This window comes from Aureobasidium subglaciale, assembly GCF_000721755.1.
Source record: "Aureobasidium subglaciale EXF-2481 unplaced genomic scaffold scaffold_13, whole genome shotgun sequence".
In the NCBI taxonomy this organism is placed as follows: Eukaryota; Fungi; Ascomycota; class Dothideomycetes; order Dothideales; family Saccotheciaceae; genus Aureobasidium; species Aureobasidium subglaciale.
Genome location: NW_013566982.1, coordinates 675,384 through 697,658, shown reverse-complemented (window position 1 = coordinate 697,658; position 22,275 = coordinate 675,384). Strand labels below are relative to the sequence as shown.

General features: G+C 52.3%; 10 protein-coding genes across 10 annotated transcripts; 6 read left to right on the top strand and 4 right to left on the bottom strand.

Moving 5' to 3' along the window:
- The first annotated feature begins 5,647 nt into the window (after positions 1-5,647).
- On the top strand, positions 5,648-7,604 carry AUEXF2481DRAFT_41144 (uncharacterized protein). The gene is made up of 3 exons (XM_013487463.1): positions 5,648-6,151; positions 6,201-6,340; positions 6,401-7,604. Exons 1-3 carry the CDS (start codon positions 5,665-5,667, stop codon positions 7,214-7,216), a joined length of 1,443 nt encoding a protein of 480 aa, XP_013342917.1. The 5' UTR covers positions 5,648-5,664; the 3' UTR covers positions 7,217-7,604.
- A 388-nt stretch (positions 7,605-7,992) lies between these two features.
- Positions 7,993-9,830, top strand: AUEXF2481DRAFT_30515 (uncharacterized protein; the record flags this gene model as incomplete). Its single annotated transcript, XM_013487401.1, has 4 exons — positions 7,993-8,065; positions 8,115-8,184; positions 8,240-8,460; positions 8,509-9,830. 4 exons carry the CDS (start codon positions 7,993-7,995, stop codon positions 9,828-9,830), a joined length of 1,686 nt encoding a protein of 561 aa, XP_013342855.1.
- A 450-nt stretch (positions 9,831-10,280) lies between these two features.
- Positions 10,281-11,133, bottom strand: AUEXF2481DRAFT_41141 (uncharacterized protein). The gene is made up of 4 exons (XM_013487462.1): positions 10,933-11,133; positions 10,801-10,878; positions 10,583-10,745; positions 10,281-10,530 (listed from the first exon to the last, which is right to left on the bottom strand). Exons 1-3 carry the CDS (start codon positions 11,044-11,046, stop codon positions 10,641-10,643), a joined length of 297 nt encoding a protein of 98 aa, XP_013342916.1. The 5' UTR covers positions 11,047-11,133; the 3' UTR covers positions 10,281-10,530; positions 10,583-10,640.
- Positions 11,134-13,181: 2,048 nt separating this feature from the next.
- AUEXF2481DRAFT_41137 (uncharacterized protein) lies at positions 13,182-14,846 on the top strand. Its single transcript, XM_013487461.1, has 2 exons — positions 13,182-14,695; positions 14,792-14,846. The coding sequence occupies exon 1, from the start codon at positions 13,243-13,245 to the stop codon at positions 14,581-14,583; it is 1,341 nt and encodes a 446-aa protein (XP_013342915.1). The 5' UTR covers positions 13,182-13,242; the 3' UTR covers positions 14,584-14,695; positions 14,792-14,846.
- AUEXF2481DRAFT_41136 (uncharacterized protein) lies at positions 14,650-15,682 on the top strand. Its single transcript, XM_013487460.1, has one exon. It carries the CDS (start codon positions 14,716-14,718, stop codon positions 15,268-15,270), a length of 555 nt encoding a protein of 184 aa, XP_013342914.1. The 5' UTR covers positions 14,650-14,715; the 3' UTR covers positions 15,271-15,682.
- On the bottom strand, positions 15,614-17,365 carry AUEXF2481DRAFT_41134 (uncharacterized protein; the record flags this gene model as incomplete). Its single annotated transcript, XM_013487459.1, has 1 exon — positions 15,614-17,365. A coding segment is annotated over exon 1 (1,514 nt), but the record flags the coding sequence as incomplete, so codon positions are not given.
- Positions 17,366-17,539: 174 nt separating this feature from the next.
- On the top strand, positions 17,540-17,976 carry AUEXF2481DRAFT_6023 (uncharacterized protein; the record flags this gene model as incomplete). The annotated part of the gene is made up of 3 exons (XM_013487351.1): positions 17,540-17,672; positions 17,733-17,812; positions 17,890-17,976. 3 exons carry the CDS (start codon positions 17,540-17,542, stop codon positions 17,974-17,976), a joined length of 300 nt encoding a protein of 99 aa, XP_013342805.1.
- A 608-nt stretch (positions 17,977-18,584) lies between these two features.
- AUEXF2481DRAFT_283325 (uncharacterized protein) lies at positions 18,585-19,997 on the top strand. Its single transcript, XM_013487587.1, has 2 exons — positions 18,585-19,181; positions 19,238-19,997. The coding sequence occupies exons 1-2, from the start codon at positions 18,879-18,881 to the stop codon at positions 19,913-19,915; spliced, it is 981 nt and encodes a 326-aa protein (XP_013343041.1). The 5' UTR covers positions 18,585-18,878; the 3' UTR covers positions 19,916-19,997.
- On the bottom strand, positions 19,997-21,385 carry AUEXF2481DRAFT_283183 (uncharacterized protein). Its single transcript, XM_013487586.1, has 2 exons — positions 21,374-21,385; positions 19,997-21,312 (listed from the first exon to the last, which is right to left on the bottom strand). Exon 2 carries the CDS (start codon positions 21,033-21,035, stop codon positions 20,079-20,081), a length of 957 nt encoding a protein of 318 aa, XP_013343040.1. The 5' UTR covers positions 21,036-21,312; positions 21,374-21,385; the 3' UTR covers positions 19,997-20,078.
- AUEXF2481DRAFT_6020 (uncharacterized protein) lies at positions 21,109-21,760 on the bottom strand (the record flags this gene model as incomplete). The annotated part of the gene is made up of 2 exons (XM_013487350.1): positions 21,109-21,312; positions 21,374-21,760. The coding sequence occupies 2 exons, from the start codon at positions 21,758-21,760 to the stop codon at positions 21,109-21,111; spliced, it is 591 nt and encodes a 196-aa protein (XP_013342804.1).
- Between the last annotated feature and the right edge of the window lie 515 nt (positions 21,761-22,275).

Sequence of the window (22,275 nt, the reverse complement as noted above, 5' to 3'; positions counted from 1 at the left end):
CTGGTACGACCCTGGTCCCCAGCTATGAGGGTCCGACACCATGTCACGACCGCCGGCAATACTGATAACGCTAGATATTCAAACTTGCGTAGATACACTTACGCCGTTGATATATTCCTAGATTCTCGAATGGTCGTTGTTGGTGTCTTGTGGTCTAATTTGGGAGGCAAGCCTTTCGTGGCTCAGAATATGAAAGCGACTGATCGGAGGTCCGACTATAGATCACGGAAACACTACTCACAACTTCGCAGAGACATCATGGTGCTGTTTGTTCTAGAGGACACTCATCCTACCGCAGTCACCAAATAAGACTCCAAGCACGAGTCCTTTCACAGACGTTGAACCTTGCAGCCGGTCCATCAAGCACAAGAGCTGAACCAGGTACATGGAGACCATCACGTTCCCAGAGACAGATTGATGGGCTTGCAGTGGAGTTCGTGCGGCAGCGAACCTCGTGGTGAGGGGCCACACCGGCAGCATGCAGAGAAGAGCGAGCTGGAGTACAGTAGAAGCAGACGAAAGAAGGATCTGAGCGGAGCATCATGCACAGAAGCTGAGCTGTATCTAGCCTCGTGCAGTAGTCAACGCTGAACATGAAGGTATCTACTAATCGCCAGGCTGACTCATGAAGTTGAGTCCTTTGTCAGCGGAGAAGGTCGCGAAAACTACTGCACGTGAGAAAATCCAGACAAAAGCGGCCCTGGAGATTGCGTCGAGTACCTGGCAACCCAGCTTGACCCCCAGAATCAGCCACTTTCAATCCGACATCATGGATGATGCTATCGTATGCATCTCCAAGGAGAAGATCGACTCGCTGTTTCGAGTGACTGCGACAGAGAGGTCATCATGACCTCTTTCCCTCAGGCCTCCCAGCTTACAGATCCCAGTACTGCTAACCATGGCGAAGTTTGAACCGGAAATTCGGCCACTCCGACACGACGACGGCGATCGGGCGATATTAGAGAGACCTACTAATGCAGGTCGAGGAACGCACCCAGAATGCGCGGTATATTAATGAGCCGATGGTCAATGCTATGCTCACATGGCCTTCGAATTTCCTTCTTTGGGGACTGGCTAATTAGTACGAGACTGCTGCATATGTTTCAGACATTGAGGTGCGTCTCTACATGCACTACCTGTGGTCGGACGGCATCATTCGAAGAGAGAAGCCATGAGGATCTGCCCATAGCACAGTTCGTAAGAGAGGATCTACGTCTTCCCAGATTGGCGCTTCGCGACGATTGCGCCGCGAAGGTGCTGAATGGAGAGGCGGTGTGAGTTTCCTTCAAGTGTATTACAATCGTATAGTCTGCATTGAGATACAGGTAATGATACATTGACCAGCCGTCAATTTTAAAAGTAAATCTGTCACTTGTCCTCTTGAGTCGTGAATCAGGCAAATTGGTTCGCGCGCATTGATATCGCAAGGAGGATACGCGATGAAGCAACGTCCGCAGCGCACGGCTAATGCGATCCATGAGTTTGGTTGGTGTCGTGAGGGTTGACTTTGGTGCCAGGAGTATGCATCATGCATGGATGCAAGAGACTCGTTGCGGAAGTCGGTTACGTGATATCGGCTGGAAACAGCAAGGCGCCAAGTCAGCGGTGATCTGCAGCCTCAATCTGATAGATTGTCGTAAATCATGTTGCAAAGATGGTCGACATCAAGTACGTGCGTAATTCGAACGGGAAAACACTATTCAGAGTGATTGGAGATGGGGTTGTGATATAATGTTCGTTAATCACAGGCTCAAACAAGTTTGTCGATCTCACCCGTGACGCTTTTGTCGTCTCCGTCAATCATAGGTATATAGCATGTCGACAACGATCGATATCGATGTGTCTCTCCTTGATATTGAGACAACGGGCATGAGTCAACTCGATTGCCAGATTCTTCCGGCCGAGTGATGGCTCATGTCAAGATAAAACCGAATACCGAGATGATTCAAATGTCGCGATATTGCCCTCTCACACCATGGACGTCCTCTTGAATTGGCTTCTAGTACTATCCAGAGCGGTATATGCAAGCCCTACATGACGCCGGTGGATGACCAGCCCCGTTCACACTCGGCCAGGCGACGGTCGCCGTTGATCTTTGCTCCCCGGAACCTTATGGCTCAGCCTTGTACCGCGTGCATGATGCTATCCTCCGAATGCATGATCGGTACCGTAGCATGAGCTCGCGGTTTCTCATTGAGTGGTGCATGCATAGAAGATTAGGAATGCCATGTCCAGCTGTCAGGCATAAGATCGTGATACCATGGCGCGTAGCAGAATCAAACACTGGAATTGATGACCGCTGAAGGCAGTGTCGCTGAACGTGACTGCCGCGAGACAAGTCGTTTGACCGGCAATCTGGGAGGCCGAAGTGGCACTACTCCTACCTCTCCACTTGGCTCTTGACGATATTGTCTAACATGACTCTCTGAAGACAAGAGCGGGTGCGTTTCCCCTGGCTAGGTCCACAAAAAAGTACTGATGCCCACTACGACCCGTGCGGTTTATGCATGGCAGCGGGGAACACACGGACAAGATGACTAGCTCGTGGCACGATCGCCCACGTCAATGAGTGAATCCAGGTAGCTGGGTCCGAGAGGTAGGAGTGCAAGAGACGACATCTGCCACTTGCTGGCCATCCCATCCAGCACTCCCGCTGTCAAACCGTCAGTGCGCATCTCTCTTCCTTGCGCCATCGCTTGAGAGCAAATGGCGTCACCAATCTAGGTACTGCAACTGTATGAAGCGCTGTCGAGATCTGTCCTGAGATCGACGCGCCGAACCGGTCATTGCACAACCGCACCTGTCCGGCCTCACACAAGTTGCGAGGTCGTCACTAATATGACCATATGGCGTATGGAGCCCTTGGCCAATTGCCTCTCGACGGATAGATCGGGTAAGTAGACAGTCTTTAGTGCTGCCCGCCTGACGCAACCGGAACATTGCCGTGATTGTAGGCCTCATTGGTTGTGATAGAGGACGCATCATTAATGAGAAGGATCTGGTGGTCGAGCGTGCATGTCGCAAGATACCACGAGCGCGCATTTCTGCAAAGATGCGTCTCCGCGCATTCTCGCGGGTGTTTCATCATGGTTCCTAAGTCATGAGTAGAGGTTCTCGCCCAGCAACGGTGCGTACCATTCGAGTACAGAGTACACGAGGGTGGCCGTTTGTGGTGATGGCTGTTGCTCGCTTCCGCAAAACGTACTCTGCGTAACAGGCCTCTATGCGCTCCTGAGCGACTCGACATTTAAACCCTTGAACCGTTGTGATACGCTCTGGTAATGGCAGTCGCAGAGAGTTCTGTCCCTGAGGCACAAGACTCGAGTGCGCACAGTGCTCGCCGACTTGCTTTGGTTTCTATCGTCGACCGGAGCTGTCAGGGCAGGGCTGGTCCGTCCCGCCGTCGCCAAAGCTTGCCTGGCACAGATGATTTGCAAAATGGGAAATATTTCATGCAGGTGTGCACACTTTGCAGCCACCAACTTACCAAGCCTCTGGGTTGGTGGCGGAACTGACTTGTCCCATGTTGCGTACGCTTGCTGCAAGCATCACCCATCTGTCAACTCATTGAGGGTTGTGAGAGAGCATCGACCACCACACGATCCTCCGAAAGGTTGAGCAGCTGCTAAGCTTGCTAGTAAACAGGTCAGCGCATTGATCTGAGGGTAGACGGCCTAGGTCGTGTTGAGTTGTGATTCGACCGCCAGTGCCACGGCCCTCAGATCTGGGCCATTTCGAGATTGACGATGCGCTCATCAGACCCGTATCTAAGTGAGATTGATGGAGCAGCGGGTGCGGAGCATACATGCTTATTTCGAACCCGCTTGGATACTGGTCAACAGGGGGACGCTCAGATCAAGATGCAGTAGTAGAATATGGCAAAGACCAGCTTCAAGCCTCTCTTTCATCATGGCAGCAGGTTGCCGCCGTTCTTGGTTGCTTTTATGCGACCATCGCCCATGTTTTTGACCCCGTCCCATACATCTCCTTGATCCTGCCATCTTGCACCTAGAACTGCTACTGGGCCCAGTCATACATACAACAACTTGACATCTTGCTTGATAACACTCGTCTCTACCAAAGCCTCAGAATAATTCACCCACGAACACACACACGAAACATAATCTGCGACAACATCAAATACCTAATCCTGGCTCACGAACATTCTTGTACTTCATCCATTACCACTGCAAGAAGGACTGGATAGTACAGACCTAACAGTAAGGTGGACCCAAAGGGCATGTGAAGTTTGCGACTGACAAAAGACCAGACGTCAACCCCACAGACTTGTCGTGCCGTGAAGGTCCGAGAGTCGGTCGGATCACACGAAGAGAGATACGCGTACCCTGGAAGGAGAAGAAGGCCGACGGCCGCCAACACGACTGGAAACCTACGGAAAGGAGAACACGAAACCAAATCCCGCAGATTGCCGCACACATCTGTGAGATTACGAATCAAACCAAGACTGGACTGAAAACCAAACAGGACTGAGTAATTCATTTCCCTCGGAGAGCCTCGAAACAGCGCCCAGAGAATCGGTGAAGGACATCCGTGACTTTGTGTCGAAAAGTGAAACAGACCAAGGGGCGTTTATCCCTCGGGACTTCTTTCGACCTTCTCGAAGAGTGACGATAATAGCATCCGGTGACGTCGCTCAAAAGCACGTCCGGGTCGACGGAAATCTAAGCAGGAAAGGAGAGCGGACTGCGAGCGAGCCACAAAGTAAAAGGGCGCACTGCAGTGAGTCTGATACCAGGCAATTTCGTCAGGAGCAGCACACCAGGAGCATAATTGGAAAATTCAAAGGGCAGCCAGTGTTTCGGAATCGCAGAACGCCAAGCCTCTTCGCGTTAGCGTCGTCACTGCCTCCTGCCAAAATCACACCGGGCGCACCGTGGCCAGCGCGCCTTCCTTCTCTTCTCTAAACCCTCCATTCTGCACAATCCAAGAAAGAGGTCGCGGCTTCTTCTTTGTTTCTCTACTACCATCAGTGCGCGGTTCTTGAAGTTATCCCAAAGGTATGCTTGTTGTTTCTTCACCAGTCTTCGCCCCTTACATCGTCGTCCTCGTCGATTTTTTCCATCTTCACACGCGTTTTCCCGACTCCCGACCCTTCTGCGCTGCATCCATCCATCGCGCATCGACCGCATGAACGCCCTGACACTTCGTCGGTCCCTCCTCCGTGCATCCATCCACTCACATGGTTGTCTTTATACACTCACTTGATCTATCTTCCACGCTGCACTCTGCTCTTGACCGTTTCCGACGTCCGGCGACTAACATGATCTCGCAACAGTCCTGACCGCTTTTTTGGACTCTCTTTCTCTGACCCGTCCACAACAACAACCTTCGAATTTCATCTTCGACGCGTTTATCTCATTGCCCTGCTCTCTGCTGCCTGCATCCTGATCGCGCATCCCACAATAACGCGTCCCTGGTGAAAATATCCTGCCTATCAGTCAGTAGTCCCACACACACACACGCCGTGTGCCGAAAGTCTTCTTGCACAAGACACATTTTGTCTCATACGCCTACATGTTGCTCCCTCGAATCGATTCGTTGCTGTGGCCCAGCACGAGGAGGGACAGCGGCATCGTCGGCAGAATGAAGTTGAATAGCATCCTGAATACTAACAAGTTCCCATCAGACACTCCCGACAGAGTCATGCAGTACGAAGTCCCCCATTACCCGCCTCCTACCCACCACGACATGGCGTCGTCGGCATCCGCGCCCCAGTACCCCCAGAATCTATACGTGCCCAATGGTAGAATCAAGTCCGAGAACGGCTCCGAGCGCGGTGTTTCCCCCCATCCCTCGGACCCTTCGTCGCGTTATTCATCTCAAGCTCCTCCCGCCATTCATCCCGCCGCCTATCCTCCTCAAGGTCTCAACAGCCTCGCTCCCGGAATGCGCTATCCTTCGCCCTCCCAGTTGCATCAGCAGATGCCCTTGATCCAACACAGCTACCACCCTGCCCCGAACGACCCGGCATACGCCCAGCCATCCATGAACACAGCCCCTCCACCAGTTCAAGACCAGCAACCACAGCAAGAAGGTACCCAGCGCAGCACAGGCAGCGGCTTGCCCAAGGCATTTGCTTGTTCGACTTGTGGCAAAGGTTTCGCTCGTAGAAGTGATCTCGCCAGACATGGTATGTTATGTGCAGCTCATGAACAGATCAGATGCTGATGTTGAGTCAGAACGCATTCACAGCGGAGTCCGTCCTCACGTGTGTGACTACCCAGGCTGTGGTAAGCAATTCATCCAGCGCTCTGCACTCACAGTGCACTCTCGTGTGCACACTGGAGAAAAGCCCCACATGTGTGAGCGCTGCGGCAAGGTTCGTTATGGCATCTGTATCAATTCACTGCGTCAAGTTGTACTGACACAAACTCCGCAGCCTTTCAGCGATTCGTCGTCCCTGGCGCGTCATCGAAGAATCCACTCTGGAAAGAGACCTTACAAGTGCCCCTATGCCGACTGTCAAAAGACCTTCACGCGCCGCACAACTTTGACGCGTCACCAAAACCACCACACCGGCACCATTGAAGAATCCGCTGCTGCTACCGCTGCCGCTCTGGCCTCGCGCGCCTCGATGCAGACGCGTGGATCGCGTTCTGACGGAGAAGAATACTCGGAGAACAAGTCGCCAATGCCTACACCCTCTCCCCACGATCGCCCTGTCTCAGTTTCCCCTGCTGGCGGCATGAACGGTGTTGCTGCGCTCCAGCGGTCGACTTCCGACTACTACATCAACGCCATGAACGGTGGCATGACGATGCCTCCACACATGCGCAACGAGATGGCTACTCACAGCCCGCGCTCCGCCTCTCCCGCCAACTCGCACTATTCTATGCCCAGCTCGGCCAGCCAAGCTCGCCAGCCATTGACCTCTCACCCTGGTGCATACCCTCTTCCCTCGACCCTGGAACCGCCTACTACCAATCCTCCAAGCCAGAACGGCAGCGTAGGTGGTAGCCCCCACATGGGTGGTTCAGGCTGGCAGTCACCTGCCCATCAATCAATCGGCGGCGCTCAACAAGCAGATTACTCGTACCCTGATCCAAACACTCAGCAGTACGTCCAGAATGCGCAGAACCTGTATTACCAAAACCAGAACATGCGCCGTCCTCAGAGCACCGATCCCATGGACCCTTACCATGCTCAGCGCATTGGCCATGTTGGTCAGGAGATGTGGGCTCAGCACCCGCAATGAAGCGTGTACAACAAAGAACAAAAAATAGCAACAAGGATTAGATGGGGCGTGGAGTTTCTCGGCAGACGGGCGCATTTGATGTCGGAGTAAGAAGGGATTGTTTTCAAGGGTCTTCACGCATTTCCAAATTGCTCCTCACACACACGGTATAGCTGCATTACTTGTTGTGAGAAGAAGCAATGGGCGGCGTTCTGATAGTATTCATTCGTTCTGTCTCTTTACAATAGTGGATTTGGCAAGTCGAAGGTGTTGGGTGGGACAGGCATTGCATTTGCTCTTCTTTGTCTTTCAGCGGCATATGCAGGCAAGATTGCGTCGGAGGCTGATAATGACTTGACGTCCGTGTAACTATATTAGAGACTGCCTTGGCAGCAAGAAAAGGCACACATTGTTGCACATGGCAAGACATGATCACGAATGAGGCTTCGAGTGAAATGATCAATGATCAATGATCAATACGCAAGATCGGATAAATAGGCTCTTCTAGGAAAGCAATAGTGGCTGGGGAGCGTTTGATCCAGGCCAAGAGGAGCTCCTTGGGGAGCAGCACAGACCGATGACGAAGACGTGCCAACCTCTCTCTCTCTCCACGCCTCGTCGCATGCACGTCCAAGAAGCCGCGCACTTTCTCGTCGCCAGCAAGCAAGATTGACCTCACCGCCGCCTGCTCCACTACTGTGCTCGTCTGTCCGCACTGACACGTGCCTCTCCATCGTTCACTCTTCTCTCCCCGCTACCACACCGGGCCCGCTACGAGCCTCAGCCAACCGCACATCATGTCGCACATGCTAAGAAGCGTCAAGAATGTCACCAAGGGCTACTCGTCAGTTCAGGTCAAAGTCAGAAATGGTCAGTCTCGCGCTCTACTCGGCGCTATCCATACTGACACGATGCACAGCGACCAGCAACGACCCTTGGGGCCCGACAGGCACCGACATGGCCGACATTGCCAAGATCACCTACAACAGGTTCGCTCCTTCCCTGGCGTTCCGCCTGCTCCCAGTACTGACAGGATGCCCCCAGCTCGACGGATTTCTACGAGGTCATGGACATGCTTGACAAGCGTCTCAACGACAAGGGCAAGAACTGGCGTCACGTCTTGAAGTCGCTCAAGGTTCTCGACTACTGCCTTCACGAGGGCTCCGAGCTGTGTGTCACTTGGGCTCGCAAGAACATCTACATCATCCGCACCCTCCGCGAGTTTATCTACCTTGACGAAGAGGGTCGCGATGTTGGACAGAACAGTACGCTTCACGGCGCCCCAGCCTAGACCATGCTAACCAGCTTTACAGTCCGTGTCTCGGCGAAGGAGCTGACGTCGCTCATAATGGACGAAGAACGCCTGCGCTCCGAACGTCAGAACAGACATTCATGGAAATCAAGAGTCACCGGCCTCGAGGACATGTCTGGCGGACCCGGAGGTTACGAAAGCGAGACACACTCGACACCCAGGAAGCCTCGCGAGCGCCCCAACAGGGTTCGCACCGAGGACGAAGATCTCGAATACCGACTGGCGCTCGAGGCAAGCAAGAACGAGGCCGAGGAAGATGCTAGAAGACGTGCCATGAAGAACAGAGGCCCCGAGGAAGACGACGACGATCTGGCCAAGGCACTCAGGCTGAGCAAGGAAGAGGAAGAAGCACGCAAGCGCGAATTCGACGACGCAAACGCAAGCTCACTCTTCGACGACACGCCAGCGCAGATGCAGCAGCCCACAGGCCTCAACCAGGGCTACCAGCAGCAGACGGCCGTCGACTGGTTCGGTAACCCCATGGGCCAGCAACAACAGCCTCAGTCCACTGGTTACCTGAACAACGCCTACAACCAACAACCACTCCAAGCACAGCAAACTGCTTTCCCCGCGCAAGACTACTCCGGCTACTACCAACAGCCCCAACCAACTGGCTTTGATCAGTCTTTCCAGCAACAGCAACAGCCGCAGCAGCAGTTCATGCAGTCTCAGCCAACTAGTTACAACCCGTGGGCTACTCAGGTCCAAGCTCAGCAACAGCAGCCACAGCAGACCGCTCAGGCCGGCTCCAACAACCCATGGGCTCTCTCGTCTCCCGCCTCACAAGAAGCTCTGCGTCCTCAGGCCACTGGATCAAACAACCCCTTCGCCTCGTCCTTCAACCGCCCCCAGCAGACATCACAAAGAGCCCCTACCTTGTCGGCCCTGCAAGAGCAAAAGACCGCCACGCAGTTCAGCCAACCTGCGTACAACCCCATCACCAGCTACCAGGCTCCTCCACCCGCCGCTGCTCCCTTCCAACAACCCGCTCAGACCGCTCAGCCTATGGATCCTCATCGTGCACAGCTCAACGCTCTGCTTTCCTCCGGCGAAGGTCAAGACACTTTTGGCAATGTTGGCAACATGCGCATTCCTGCCCAGCACACTGCTCCTGGCACCTTCGTCAACAGTGCCGGCCAAGGACTCACCAAGCTCGAAGCTTCTCGCACCGGCAATAATCCTTTCCTCCAAACTCAATTCACTGGTATGCCCCAGCAGCAGTACCCTGCCCAAACAGGACCTGCAAACGGCTACGCATCATCCAATCCTTTCGGTCAAAAGCAGCAAGGTCCCCAACAATCTGGCAGTCTTATTGACCTATGATATCCCTTTCCCTTCATACTTTTCTTTCCTATTTTGTACTGTTTCTTTGCAAATTACCCCTTGGTCCTCTTTTTTTTGTTCGTCCTATCTTCACTTCAGCCGTCCCATCATCTGTTTCATAGACTCTTTGGAGCGGCGTGTGTCTGGGACCTTTCCTGGGTGTTTGAAACTCGAGATACCGCTAATCGTTGATCATATCCTGTAGTTTCTTTAAAAAGTGATGTTTTTCATCCTTAAATACTATACCGGTCTCACTAGTGTGACAGTGAACAATCAACACGGTCTGCAACACAAGCGATCGGCAACAAGAACTTCCTTGCCTTCCCTTTCAACTTCACAATAGTCCACTGACAGTATCGGGTCTTGCACGTATGAAGGGCACATCGAATTTGGGAAAGTTCCCGGGGATTGGTCCATGGTAGCTTTAATTCGACACAGATACACCCAGAGAAGACTTTGCATCACGATCGTACGTCTTGAGGCTCAACGCTAGAGAAATTCGAGTGCTTGAATGTGCATATCATATCCTTCTGGCTCACGCACTAGTTTTGTGCAGCTTGATGTGCATCTCTCACAGGATCCCAGTACCCATTGCTTATATGGCCGCTTGTACTTGCCTCCTCATTCGACGAAGATTTTGAGCGTGTTTGACTGGACTGCCCAGGTTTGTTCCTGCTGTCACGGAACCGGAAAACATGCCCTAATTTGAACTTAGCCGAGCCACTCGTTCTTCAACAATCTGTTGGACTCACAAAGCATCCAACGTATGATCCAATTCTCCTCATTGAAGCTGTCTCTATCGTGACCTTTCTAATACATGGGTTTGGTCTCGGAAGATGCTTCTCGGAATATCCTCAGAATCTCGTTATGGATCGCTGATTCGCAAATCTGGATGTTGGAGTATGGAGGTCGGATCTATTTTCCATCAGCTCGGTACTCGCTACTTCTCTAGGACCTCCTAGATACATACATTGGGGTCACCTCTGAGTTGAGGCAAGAGGCTATTCGAGTCGCTCAAGATTCGCTCCCTTCCTGCTATTGCCTCTTCCTACAGGAGTGATCAGAAGGACTTCCCAGACATCTGCCAAGCCATCGATTTCACCTTCATGAGTTCATAGAGACGATTATCCGAACTGTTCTGGAGAGAGAGCCCAAGACGTTGGAAGAATTTCGTCTTGGAATCACTGCGCGCCAGGGGCTGAAGCTGAGGGGCCATTCTCCAATCAACAAAATATCATCCAGTGCTCGCTGGAGGCAGAATTTGGCTTTTCACGTAATAAGATATGGTGGTGTCCGCTTAGACGATGGCGGCATCGGCTTTCGTGAGGAGCCTCTGTCAGACAGAGTCCATTGAAGACATCGATCCATCTTGCTGCCGCTATTGCGATCTACTCTGCAGTTACATGTGAAGTGGAGGTACATTTAGGGCAGCCTTTTCGAGCCCTGAGGATCGGCTATGGGATATAAGACTATGAGATGTTTCCATGCCTCAACGGATTGTGTTCCGGCGGGTCGTATCACTATGCAAGATGGATCCGATGAAAGGCGAGCTGCAAGACACTCATCAGCTCCACCAGCGGACATGTGCTGCGATAGCTTGCGTGCTATATAAGTGGCCCCGAGGAGATTTTTGTACGATCTCGGGACGAAACATAAACATTACTCAAGTACGTCTCGATAATGACAGGGCCAGCTCTGTCATCGTGGCCATTCGCGCTGCTATGCAGGATAAGGTCTGCATGAACAATACGAGTCGACGTCCGTGGCATCGTAGAAGGACAACTGCCGACAATACCCGACTTTGAAGTGCTGCGGGCTACCACTCCGTCAATGTCAACATTGGCGGCTCTAGCCAAGTACAGTATATGCAACATCCATGTCTGACTTACAAGCGTCGGGCAGCAACATATCGACTAATGTAAAATTATATTGCACGATCTGAAGACTTCAGATGTATGTGGATATTGCATTGGTGAAGATGGATCCAGAAGTCGAGATCGCATCATAAGATATGAACATAGAATGACTGAGTCGAGTCACACATCCTGAATAAATTTTTTTTTGGCAAAGTCCATTGATTTGGAGATCTGGAGAGCCTGCAGACATGTCAATACCGACTGTCAGACTTTCGCCGAACCTCAACCACAAGCGTGAATCCTTCACCAAAATTTCTTACTCCCACGGACGATCGTCTCCGTCCACTCCTATCCTAGCAGAGCTAAGGATATGTTGCGGAAATCTGGACTGTAACACCATACTGTCCTTCTCCACTCCAGCAAGACTATCCCAGCATGAAGCTTGTTCCCGACTTCTTCCTCCGCTCAGTGACGCGTCTCTTGCTGTTCCAAGCCTGTGCCGCCTGGCTATCAATGCGAACCGCAGACATGCATTTGCCATTCTTGCTGAGACCCGTGTTGGTAGGCACTTTTGGTTCAATGATCGAAACTTCCAAACCGTTTTTGAATCTGCATGCTGGATTTGAACTGCCTCGGGAAGCGACATTCTTTCTGCCAATTCTGTTTGGTGGATACATCAGAAGCTCCATGCCCGAGCTTGCAGCTCTTCTGGGCATATCATCATGCTGGCATGATATAGTGTACAACGGTAAGGACATGCACTGTGCGCAGGATCTTGCATACGACTGTTCTCAACACGCTCAACTCGAGTACGGCAAGGACAGGATTCAAGCCATGAGCCATTGCTATGAAAACCCTGGTGTTCCAGCTACGGAACCTTTACGACATCATGAAAGATGTCATGGCAAGGACGATCTTGAATTCACAGGACCTGCGGCCTGTGTGAAGATTAGAACCCATCTGGAAGAGAAGGCAGAGGTGTCGTCTAGAGCACCTCCGATTCTGGGATGTAGCATGATGTATGCAGTGTGGGACCTGATATTTCCTATGACCAAAGAGAAAGGAGAGCAGATCGAAACGCATGGATCCTCAGACGTTTGCTGGAGGAAGACAAACCTCAACGACTGGACGGTACTAAGAAACATCAAAGGTGGGATAATTAGTATAACCAGACATGAGATCAACGCGTGAGTACAGATCAGTACCATAAATCTCCAAGGACTTTGAACAGATTTCTTTCCTCAGGCTGAGAGGCATCGCCTAGTGCGCGAGGTCAGTACCACGCGATTCGACAACTCCTATAGGGTACGGCTGTCTTGGCTCTTTGGTTCTGAAATGCAGGAGTTGGCTTTCGTCAAGAGCCGGTTGGCTGCCCCTTCCTCCGTAAGTCCGACGATGGGAAGAAATAATCACATGTCTCGATAGCGGCTCGAATCCCAACCAAACAAGAAGGTGCTATATCGAAACATCATCCGATTCAGGGTGAAATCTTCCTCCAAGGCTTACAAAGTCTCATACTTCACAAAAACATCCTACCGAGCAGCAAATCGATCAATATGCTTCTTTTCCCTCCATCTTCAATCAAAGAGCCACTCCGTGATAACACGAACCGCAAAGACTTTGCCCGTTCGACTGGAAGCTGGAAGTCTGCATCCAGGAAGTCCGGACATTTTACTGACCTAGCGATCTCGGAAGTCGGCTCGTCTGACGCATCAATATACAACGCATCAAAAGCCCCCTCTTGCGTATCAGATTCATCAGATACGGATCTTCACCATCCTTTCGCTCGTACCTTGACTTCCGATCACGGCATTCAATCTGTTTATGCACGGGCTAAGACGGAAGGACTTACCCAGCATGACATGGTCCAGTTTGTCAATCGTCCGCACGGCACACCTCTTTCCACGATAGCCGAGCAAAAGTCACTTGCTACTCTTCGGGCTCAGATCTCCTTTGCTTCGCTCACTAGGAGAAGGCCTGCTCATCTTGGCAACACACCCTCAGGGAAGCGCAAGGCTGCCAGTACTGACGACACAGTACGGTCCAAGACCCGTCGTAGGTCTTCGAGAGACACTGAATTATCGTCGAGCCTTGATGTTCCGAATACTAGGAGCGATCCAGCACATCCACTACAACCAGCATTCGTGCCTCCACATCGAGTCAAGACACCCGAGGGCATACCAAGATGGCCCGTCGACAATCATACCTCCTTCGTACGAAGAATTTCGAGGACCTTAGATTCCGCGAGGTCGATGTCACTCGGCAATGGTACACGGTTAGTCCTGAGGACTTTACGCGGAGAGTTACGATCAAGGAGAAGCGTTCAGCTTCATCGTTGGCGACCACCTGTTAGTGGACATTCAACATATCGTTACGACCAACCATTCGAGCACCCTCTCAACAGTGTTCCCATCGCAGAAGTCATACAGCCCGGCGAGAACGAGCAGGATGAGCTACCGTCCTCGTCAATACCAGAACCAACTCTGGCAGTGAGGCAGTCTCTAGACAGACGATGTCGCTCATGGTCAAGTTCTGCCACATCTGCTCAAAGAGCCCTAGGAGCCATCGACGGCAACGTAATTCCCATCAACCCTGCCAGCGCAGTCAGAGCTCGCTCGGTTCCTGTCCCTCGGAGATTTAGGTCGACAGAAGCTGAGCCGACCAAAAGAGTAACAGATGGGGATATTGTTTGGCCAGTCCAGAGGCCAGAGCCCTATCCATCAGACACATTGCGGACCACCGAGTTGATCGAGAATTTTCCATCGCCACCCACCAAGAGATCGGCGAAGACAAGAAGCAAATTGCAGCCCTTTCTGCCATTGCCACAAGGGTCTATGACCACTCAGTTGGGAGACAACATGACTCGAGAGACAGAAGTCGATGGCGGTCAAGTTTAGGCATCAGATGACCACGACCCAAGCTCAAACCAAGTAGCTCATCACCCAGCTTCAACCATTCCTAGGATGAACGTCGGCTCAGTGAGCACACCTCCACTCCGTGGTGAGCAAGGTAGGTACACCTTGTCCGGCATGCCAATATACCGTGACGATGCAGCATCTTTGCGAAGTCATGATCGTTCAAAGCTTAATCGGATATCTGATATAGAGTCTCTTGACAATCACAGCATCAGCGTGGGTGAGAGCATGGTAGCAGCTGGCGCCCCTCGAGATGGACCTCTGACAGTGCTACCTGCCGCGGCACACACGAAGATCTCCCCGACCACGATTGCAACACGTCTAGACTCGGTTGTTGGCGATTTCATCCCAGAGCAGGAATACGGGATCGTGAACATGAACGCTGAAATCTCGGGCGTCCGATCATGTCCCACTCGTACAATCAATCCGCCAACGGTCAGTGGTCAGAGCGAGAGAGCAATTGCCAGTACTCGCGAGGGACGTGCTGGCGAGAGGCAGGTGAGAAGGTTCTGGAGCACCAACACGAGGGAGGGATGCACTAGGGCTAGACCTGAGCACGAAAGGGTTGAGTTCGTGCACTGGATCGAACAAGCTTGTCTGTGTCGAAGCGAGGACGAAGGATCGAATGCTGGACCGAGACCGCGTGCAGTCCGGCTGTCCCAGGTCTGATGATTGGACGTGACGGAGGTAGGACTAAACACACGAAACACCTAGCTACTGTAGCAACACTATTACTTTCTAAGGGGATTGAGGAATACTTTATTGCAATCACGAGACTCGACAAGAGCCAAAAAAGCGGACCTGCAGTAATGATCGTGAATAGATTAGACATGAGTCGTAAAGGCGTTATACAGGGCCAAAAGGGCGATTCGCTTCAAAGAACGATGCAGTAATGTGCAGGTGGTTGGGAAGTATGTACACGGGCGGGAGTTTCTCCCTCTTTCAGAAGCCGCCCGCTAAGGTGCTCAGAACTTGACACCGGGTCTCTTTCTCTTTGCCGGAGAAGTCAGACCCGGCAACTCGCCGCTTTCCTTTTGTCCCGCTGTTGTTGCCGATGGCCTCACCGCTGATCTGCCCAGGGTTGTCTTGACCCGCTTCTTTGCGGGGCTGGACAAACCTGGCAACAGAGACGTGATAGATGCAGTAGTTGTTGCTGACGACACTCCATCGTTCTTTGGAGGAGCGAGTTCAAGTCTTGAGGATAGAGATGTAGGTTTCAAGGCTGTAAAGGGAGTAGGAGGCTTTTTGGGCGTGCCCAAGCTGGTGGTCAGAGGTTCCGAGGAGGAGGACTGTGGTAGTGGTGCGGCTGCTGCAGGTAATGTGGGTGGTGGTAGTAGTGGGGCTGCTGTGGGGACTACTGGTTTCGCAACAGCGAGTTTGAACGATCGAGCAGGCGTCGCGATCCGGGATTTCCTCTTGCTTGGGATGGTGGCTTTGACGCGTGGTGGCGGTGTTGGTTCGCTTGGAGTCTGGATGGTGGTCTTCTGCGATTCGGGCTCTGGAATGTCGATATCCATACCGACGGCTTCTGCGACGACTTCTTCAAGGGGCTCTTCGGTAGATGTTAGAGGAACAAAGGGCTCGAGGGCTCTTGCGGACACTCTAGATGTACGGGCTTTTGTTTTTGGTGGACTGTCGGGTGAATCTGATTCGAATTCGCGCACGTGAGTTAGAGTCTCGTTCCACTGTACGCCTCTACGGACTGTTGACTTCTCGCTCTGCGCTTTTTCATGCACAACCACCCTGTCTGCATCTTCAGCTGTATCTTCACATGAGACGAAGTCTTCGTCGATGTTTAAAAGTCTGGCTTGCGGCATGAGACTCTTGCCCTTGTTCTTACGCGTGTTTGATCGCGTGGCCAGTGCCAACTCTTGTGCTTCCGTTCTCTTCAGCGCGATATGATCTGCGGCACTTCTAATGGCGATCTTGGCTGGCTTTTTCGGAGCGGCTGCTGTCGTGCGTGCGCGCGTCGTCCTTCTCGGCGCCTTTGATTTTGTAGGTGTCGGTGCCGGAACTTCAGGAGTAGGCTCCTGTTTTGTGGATTCGGGCTCTGGCTTAGCATTGCCTGCAGGCGACTGAGCCTTGGGAGACGACGGGATTGTGGGACTGTTCAGATCAAGTTCGGTCAAGACTTCGGGCTTGTCTGTCGAAGCAAGAGCATGACGGACAGCATCTGAATCTCTGCGGTTCTCGAGAGACTCGCGTTTATGGGCGGCCATGGGACGCTTACTCGCAGCAGCGCGACTAAGGAAAGCGTGGAGTATGGCGGTGTCGTCGGAGATTCTGGGGGCGGAAACGGGTTCAGGCGTGTTTGTGGCCTCGGGAGGTGCTGAAGAAGAGCGCAAGTCTTGGATCATGACAGGTCCGGCATCATCGTCGTCACTAACGTCAGAGATGTCGTCCTGAGGGCGAAAGGGGTTCGCGCCAGCGTCAAGAGTGGCACAGTGTTTCTTTCTTTGGGGGCCAGGAGACTTTGGAAGAATGTTTTGGAGTGAGCGTGATTGCGACTGCAGATGGTGAAATGGAGCCTTCGGGGCGCGTTGATAGAGGCGAGTGATTGTGATGCGTGAAGGGCCCAGACGGGCAGCGTCGGCGGGGTTCCACGAGAATTGCTTGAGACGCGACTCGGGCGAAGCAGCGGGCGCAGAATGTGGACGAGGCGGTGGCGACAGCGTCAAAGGATTGGACGCGTCGACATCCATGTTGTTACGAAGCGGTTGGGCGAAAATGGAAAAATGACTTGGAGGCAGGAGCGACTTTGACGAAGCGGTGCTGTGATGACAAGCACAACAAAACACCCGCGGACTGGCAACGCGACTCCCGCCCGCCGAGGGAAGGTGCGCCGACGCCAAGCCTCAGATTTCCAGAGAGCAGCATCGATAGCGACAAGATGACTGAATTTCAGTACGCAGCTTATCCTCGTCGCCACTAATACACCATGGTCGTCAAGAACACACAAGCTGTCGCTAAGGCCACCGCGCCCCGTCTGCCACCACTTCACAAGCTGCGCGTTCGCAAGCCCGACCAGGCTGGCGCAAACCCTTGCATTGGTGTCATGTCTTCTGTCCTTGGTATACTCCGTCGCAACGTCTATCGTCTTGTTGTTCCTGTTCTGACACACGTTCTCTCAGGATGCTGGGCTTCTTCTGGTTACACTGCCCAGGGATGTGCCGCTCTCGAACAACAGCTTCGCGCATGCATGGACGCCCCCGTACGTTCCAACCACCCGGACCCTGCTCTCGCTCTCGCTCTCGTCTTGTCCATTGTTCTAACGCTTGTTTTCTACAGAAAGCCGCCTCAAGCGGAAAGAGTTCCATCAACTACCATCTCTCGAGATTATACCCCCAGATCATTGGTCCTCACAAGCGAAAGTAGTCGTTGGCCGACTTTATACCTTTCACGATTGCATTCTGGCATTACACGGCGCATTGGCGACAAGAATACTCCCTTGGGTCTTTGTTTCTTCTCAGGCGGTGTCCTGTTCTCTATCTGTACCACAACTCTATCTTCAACTTGTACAATTCTCCTCAAAATACTCCTGGCAGACAGGCCCATATTCCAAACCACCCTTCTCCCCAAACAACTCCCGCGGCCTTTTCCAGGGCAACTTTGATAATCAGACTACACCCCTGGGCCGCTCTATCAAGGTTATTATATATTTGAGATGTTGCTTTGAGGTGTTTATGTGAAATCCCGTGCTTTAAATCAATGCCGTCTGTCCTCGTTTGCAATATCGGCTGTAACGAGAGATATCCTGCCAGATCCTTTGTGTCGGTGACTTTTACTACAAGGTCCCTTTTTACTAGAAATGCGTTCCGAGCATCAACATTGATCGCGGCTCTTGATGGTCGCTGCCGGCTTCCGCCAAGACCGAAGCTCTCCGGTTCTAGATGATTCTCCAACAATATTTCGTCTACCTCCGCTTGACCATCATCTATAATACCTCGTGTGCTCTCTTTCTACTTAATCATCGACCGACATCTTACTCCCCTCGCTCTCTTCCAGCAACTGAGACCCACGCACGGTAAGTGTTTCAACTTCCAATCTACCCCTCCACATCACTTTTGTATGATGAGACACCAGCTGGCACCAGTCCTAGAAAGACTTGTACTCTTTTTGCTGCGGAATAGCTTGGGGGACACTGTCCCTATCTCTGAATCCACCTCTACACACATCCTGCATGTCAGTTTCTGAGATTGGCACACTTTGACTGATCCAATCGCTATAGCCGCGCATAACCACGTCTCACCTCGCACCTTTTCAATCACACCGCCATCATGGTTCTCCACAACCCAAACAACTGGCACTGGGTCAACAAGGATGTCTCGGGCTGGACCAAGGAATATCTGGAGAAGGACCTCGTGGGCATCAAGGCAGAGAAGGATGGCGCGTCGGCCGAGATCTCAAAGCTGCTGAGCCAGGACGGTGATGTCGAGGTCGCACAACGCAAGGGCAAGGTCATTACCATCTTCGATCTGAAGTTGCAACTCGAGTACACCGGCAAGACAAAGGACGACGAAGATGTCAGCGGAACCATTACCATCCCCGAGGTCGCACACGACACCGAGGAGGATGAGTACGTTGTGCGTAACACATCATGATGTCTGAGTTACGCTCTTTGCTGATGCCTCTCTAGTTCGAGATTGAGATGTACTCGGAATCTTCCTCAAAGACCGCTGTCAAGGACCTCGTTCGATCGCAAATCACTACCCAACTCCGCGCTAGATTCCAACAATTGGGCCACGCGCTGATGGAGGCTCACGGCAAAGACATCCAGCACGCCGCTGGCCACAAACCTGCCTTCACGCCCGCCAAGGTCTACTCGAGCTCCTCCGTCAACAAATCAAGCGACGACTCCAAAACCGCGACCTCGACCTCTGAGTCAAACGGCAAGTCTGTCAACGTGACCAGCCTCAGCGATCAGCAAGAGTTCCGTTGCGACGCTCCCATGCTCTACCAAATCCTCACCGACCCTCAACGCATCGCTGCCTTCACCCGCGCACCTCCGAAAGTCTTCGAGGGCGCCAGACCCGGCGGCAAGTTTGAGATCTTTGGTGGAAACGTCAGTGGAGAGTACGTCGAGCTCACGGAGCCTACAAAGATTGTTCAAAAGTGGCGTCTTGCCCAGTGGCCCCAAGGCCACTTCAGTACCTTGAACATTGCCTTTGAGCAGAACAATGTCGATTCCGTTACCATCATGCGCGTCGACTGGACTGGTGTGCCCGTTGGCGAGGAGGAGGCTACCAAGCGCAACTGGGAAAACTACTATGTCCGCTCGATGAAGCAGACTTTCGGTATTGGCTCCATTCTGTAAAAGCGCAGAGTCAATTAAATTTATGGGTACACGAAAACATTTCAAAAACCAGGACTTACATTGGTCCGTTCTCTCTTCGGAAGAGGATCCTTTTAGATACGAATAATTACAACAAATTATAGACGTTAGGTCATTCAAGATTTTGGACTGTCTTCTCTCAGATCTACTGACTCGGCGCAAACTTGAAGTCCTCGTCATGCACCCAGTTTCCGCGGTCGTACTTGAACAGCGACAGGCCAAGCACGGTACCGTGACATCCTTTCCACTCCTCTTGAACCTGCTCAAATGCCTTTTGCACCTCCTTCTCGTCATCCACCTTGTTCATAATGGTGTAGTGAGCAGCAAACCCACCCGCATCCTGACGACTCAGAAAGTCCTCCCAAGCGAACTTCAACTGCTGATGCACCTGTCTGGCATCATCACCACCCGAAGACTTTGGCAACCCAATTGCAATACCCTTGTTCAAACGGAATGGCGTGGCGGCCAAAAGGTGGAACTGTGTGGTATTGCTCGACACTTCTCTTAGTGTTGGCTTGATTTTTTCTTCCAGGAGACTGCCGGGCAGGGCGTGGAAGAGAGTTATGTGGGCTTCCAGTCTGTTCAAACGAGGTGGGAAGTACTTCTTTCGTGTCTCGGTCAGAGTGCGGTGGTGTTTTGCGTCGGTCAGAAGGGTCAGGACGTAGACTGCTTCTTCGGATGATTGCGTCTTTGGGACATGCGAGGGAGAGGTGTTTCGCTTATGGGTTGATCTGCCATGGGTGTTTCCTTGCTGTTCGCCAGAAGCATGTTGTTGCTGGTTTGCAGTCGAGTGTTTTCCAATGGGACTGTTTGGGTGTGGTTGTGGCTTTGGGATATCTGCGGAGCCTGCTGCAGCGGAATACGAAAGTTTTTGTGACATGATGGCTCGTGTTTGTACTGAGAATCTGCTTCGTCGGAGTATTGAGAGGCTGAACATTATCTTGAGAATAACGTCCGAGCTGAGTAGGAAGACTTTAATCGGTCTTGGTGAGATCGTTTTCCATGACGTAGCCAAACTTCTGACGCGTTTTGGTCGGAAGGCTGGAAGCACTGTTGTTACTTTGACTAGCCGCTCGACAGTCCCGATCCTGCAGTACTTCATCTGTAGAGATCGCAACAGCTTTTTCGGCGTGTCGATATCCTCCGAACACGGTCCCAGCTACGAGTCACACCGTTCAAGACAGCCACTTCATGGTGTTGCTGGGTACCAAACGTTTCAGGGTCTCGATATGCATCAATTGACCCTTGACTTTGAGATCTCTGACATCTGATCGAGTCTTTGTAGTCGTGTCTATACGTCTAGCGTTTTCGCCGTAGACGACGGTGAAATCTGGCAGAGTTTCTGATTGAATACGTGAAGACGCTGTGATTTTGCAAAACTATACTTCCGAAGTCAGTACAGTACTCACGCATGATAGGTTGCATGGGGGTGATGCTCACCATTCCTATCACTACGCCGGGACCTAGAGTTGAGTTGGCCTCTATCGTACTGCCAGCGCCTACCTTCTCAGCTTGTACAGTTGATCCGCTCTCAACACTGACACCGTCCTCAAGCTCGACAGTGGTTCCAGCATAGCTTCCAGGGCTGTCACTCAAGCCTACCGTAGCACGGTCGCCAACAACACAGTTCTTCCCAATACGTACGGCTCCGGTATTGGATGTGATTTTTGCAAAAGGGTGCAGCACAACATTCTCGCCAATCGAAATGGGATGAGTGCCGACAATCACGGCCTTGTCGGAGATGATAGCGGATGGGTGTATTGTGCATGGCGGCTTGGGACTGGCAATAGCTGAGGCCTGGCGACGAACGCTACCCGAGCCAGACATGATCGAACACCCTTGTCAGAGTAATACGACGATGATTATTGAAGGGGTTGCAGAAGCATGTTCTGCGATGGAAGGAGTGACACGTGCGGCGGGATGTGGATGTTGCCGAAATTTGAACTTCTCGACTTCACGACTCAAACCACGAAAGCTCCTCAGCTCGCAACCTTGCCACTCGAGATCCCACCGTTCCGTTGTTGACTCAATCTTCGGCCATGATGTTGAGCTTATCGTGCAGTTTAATGTGCAGAGCATACCACTCGGACTGTAAAGCTGGTCCAATCATGCATGCGCATTCCCGAGTGAGACCCGAGGCTGTTTGTCTAGCATGACGGCGGTCAAGAGATTGCCAGCTCAGGTAGGCTACGCATTCTTGCATGTAGAAGTGACGGAGACACACGTTTCCACTTGTAAGTCTAGTCAGACCGAGAGGTATACTAGGTGCCAGAGAGATATGAGCACGGTGAGCGCAACTCAGCGCGGCGCGACAAATGGCAGGTGCAACACACGAGAAGGCT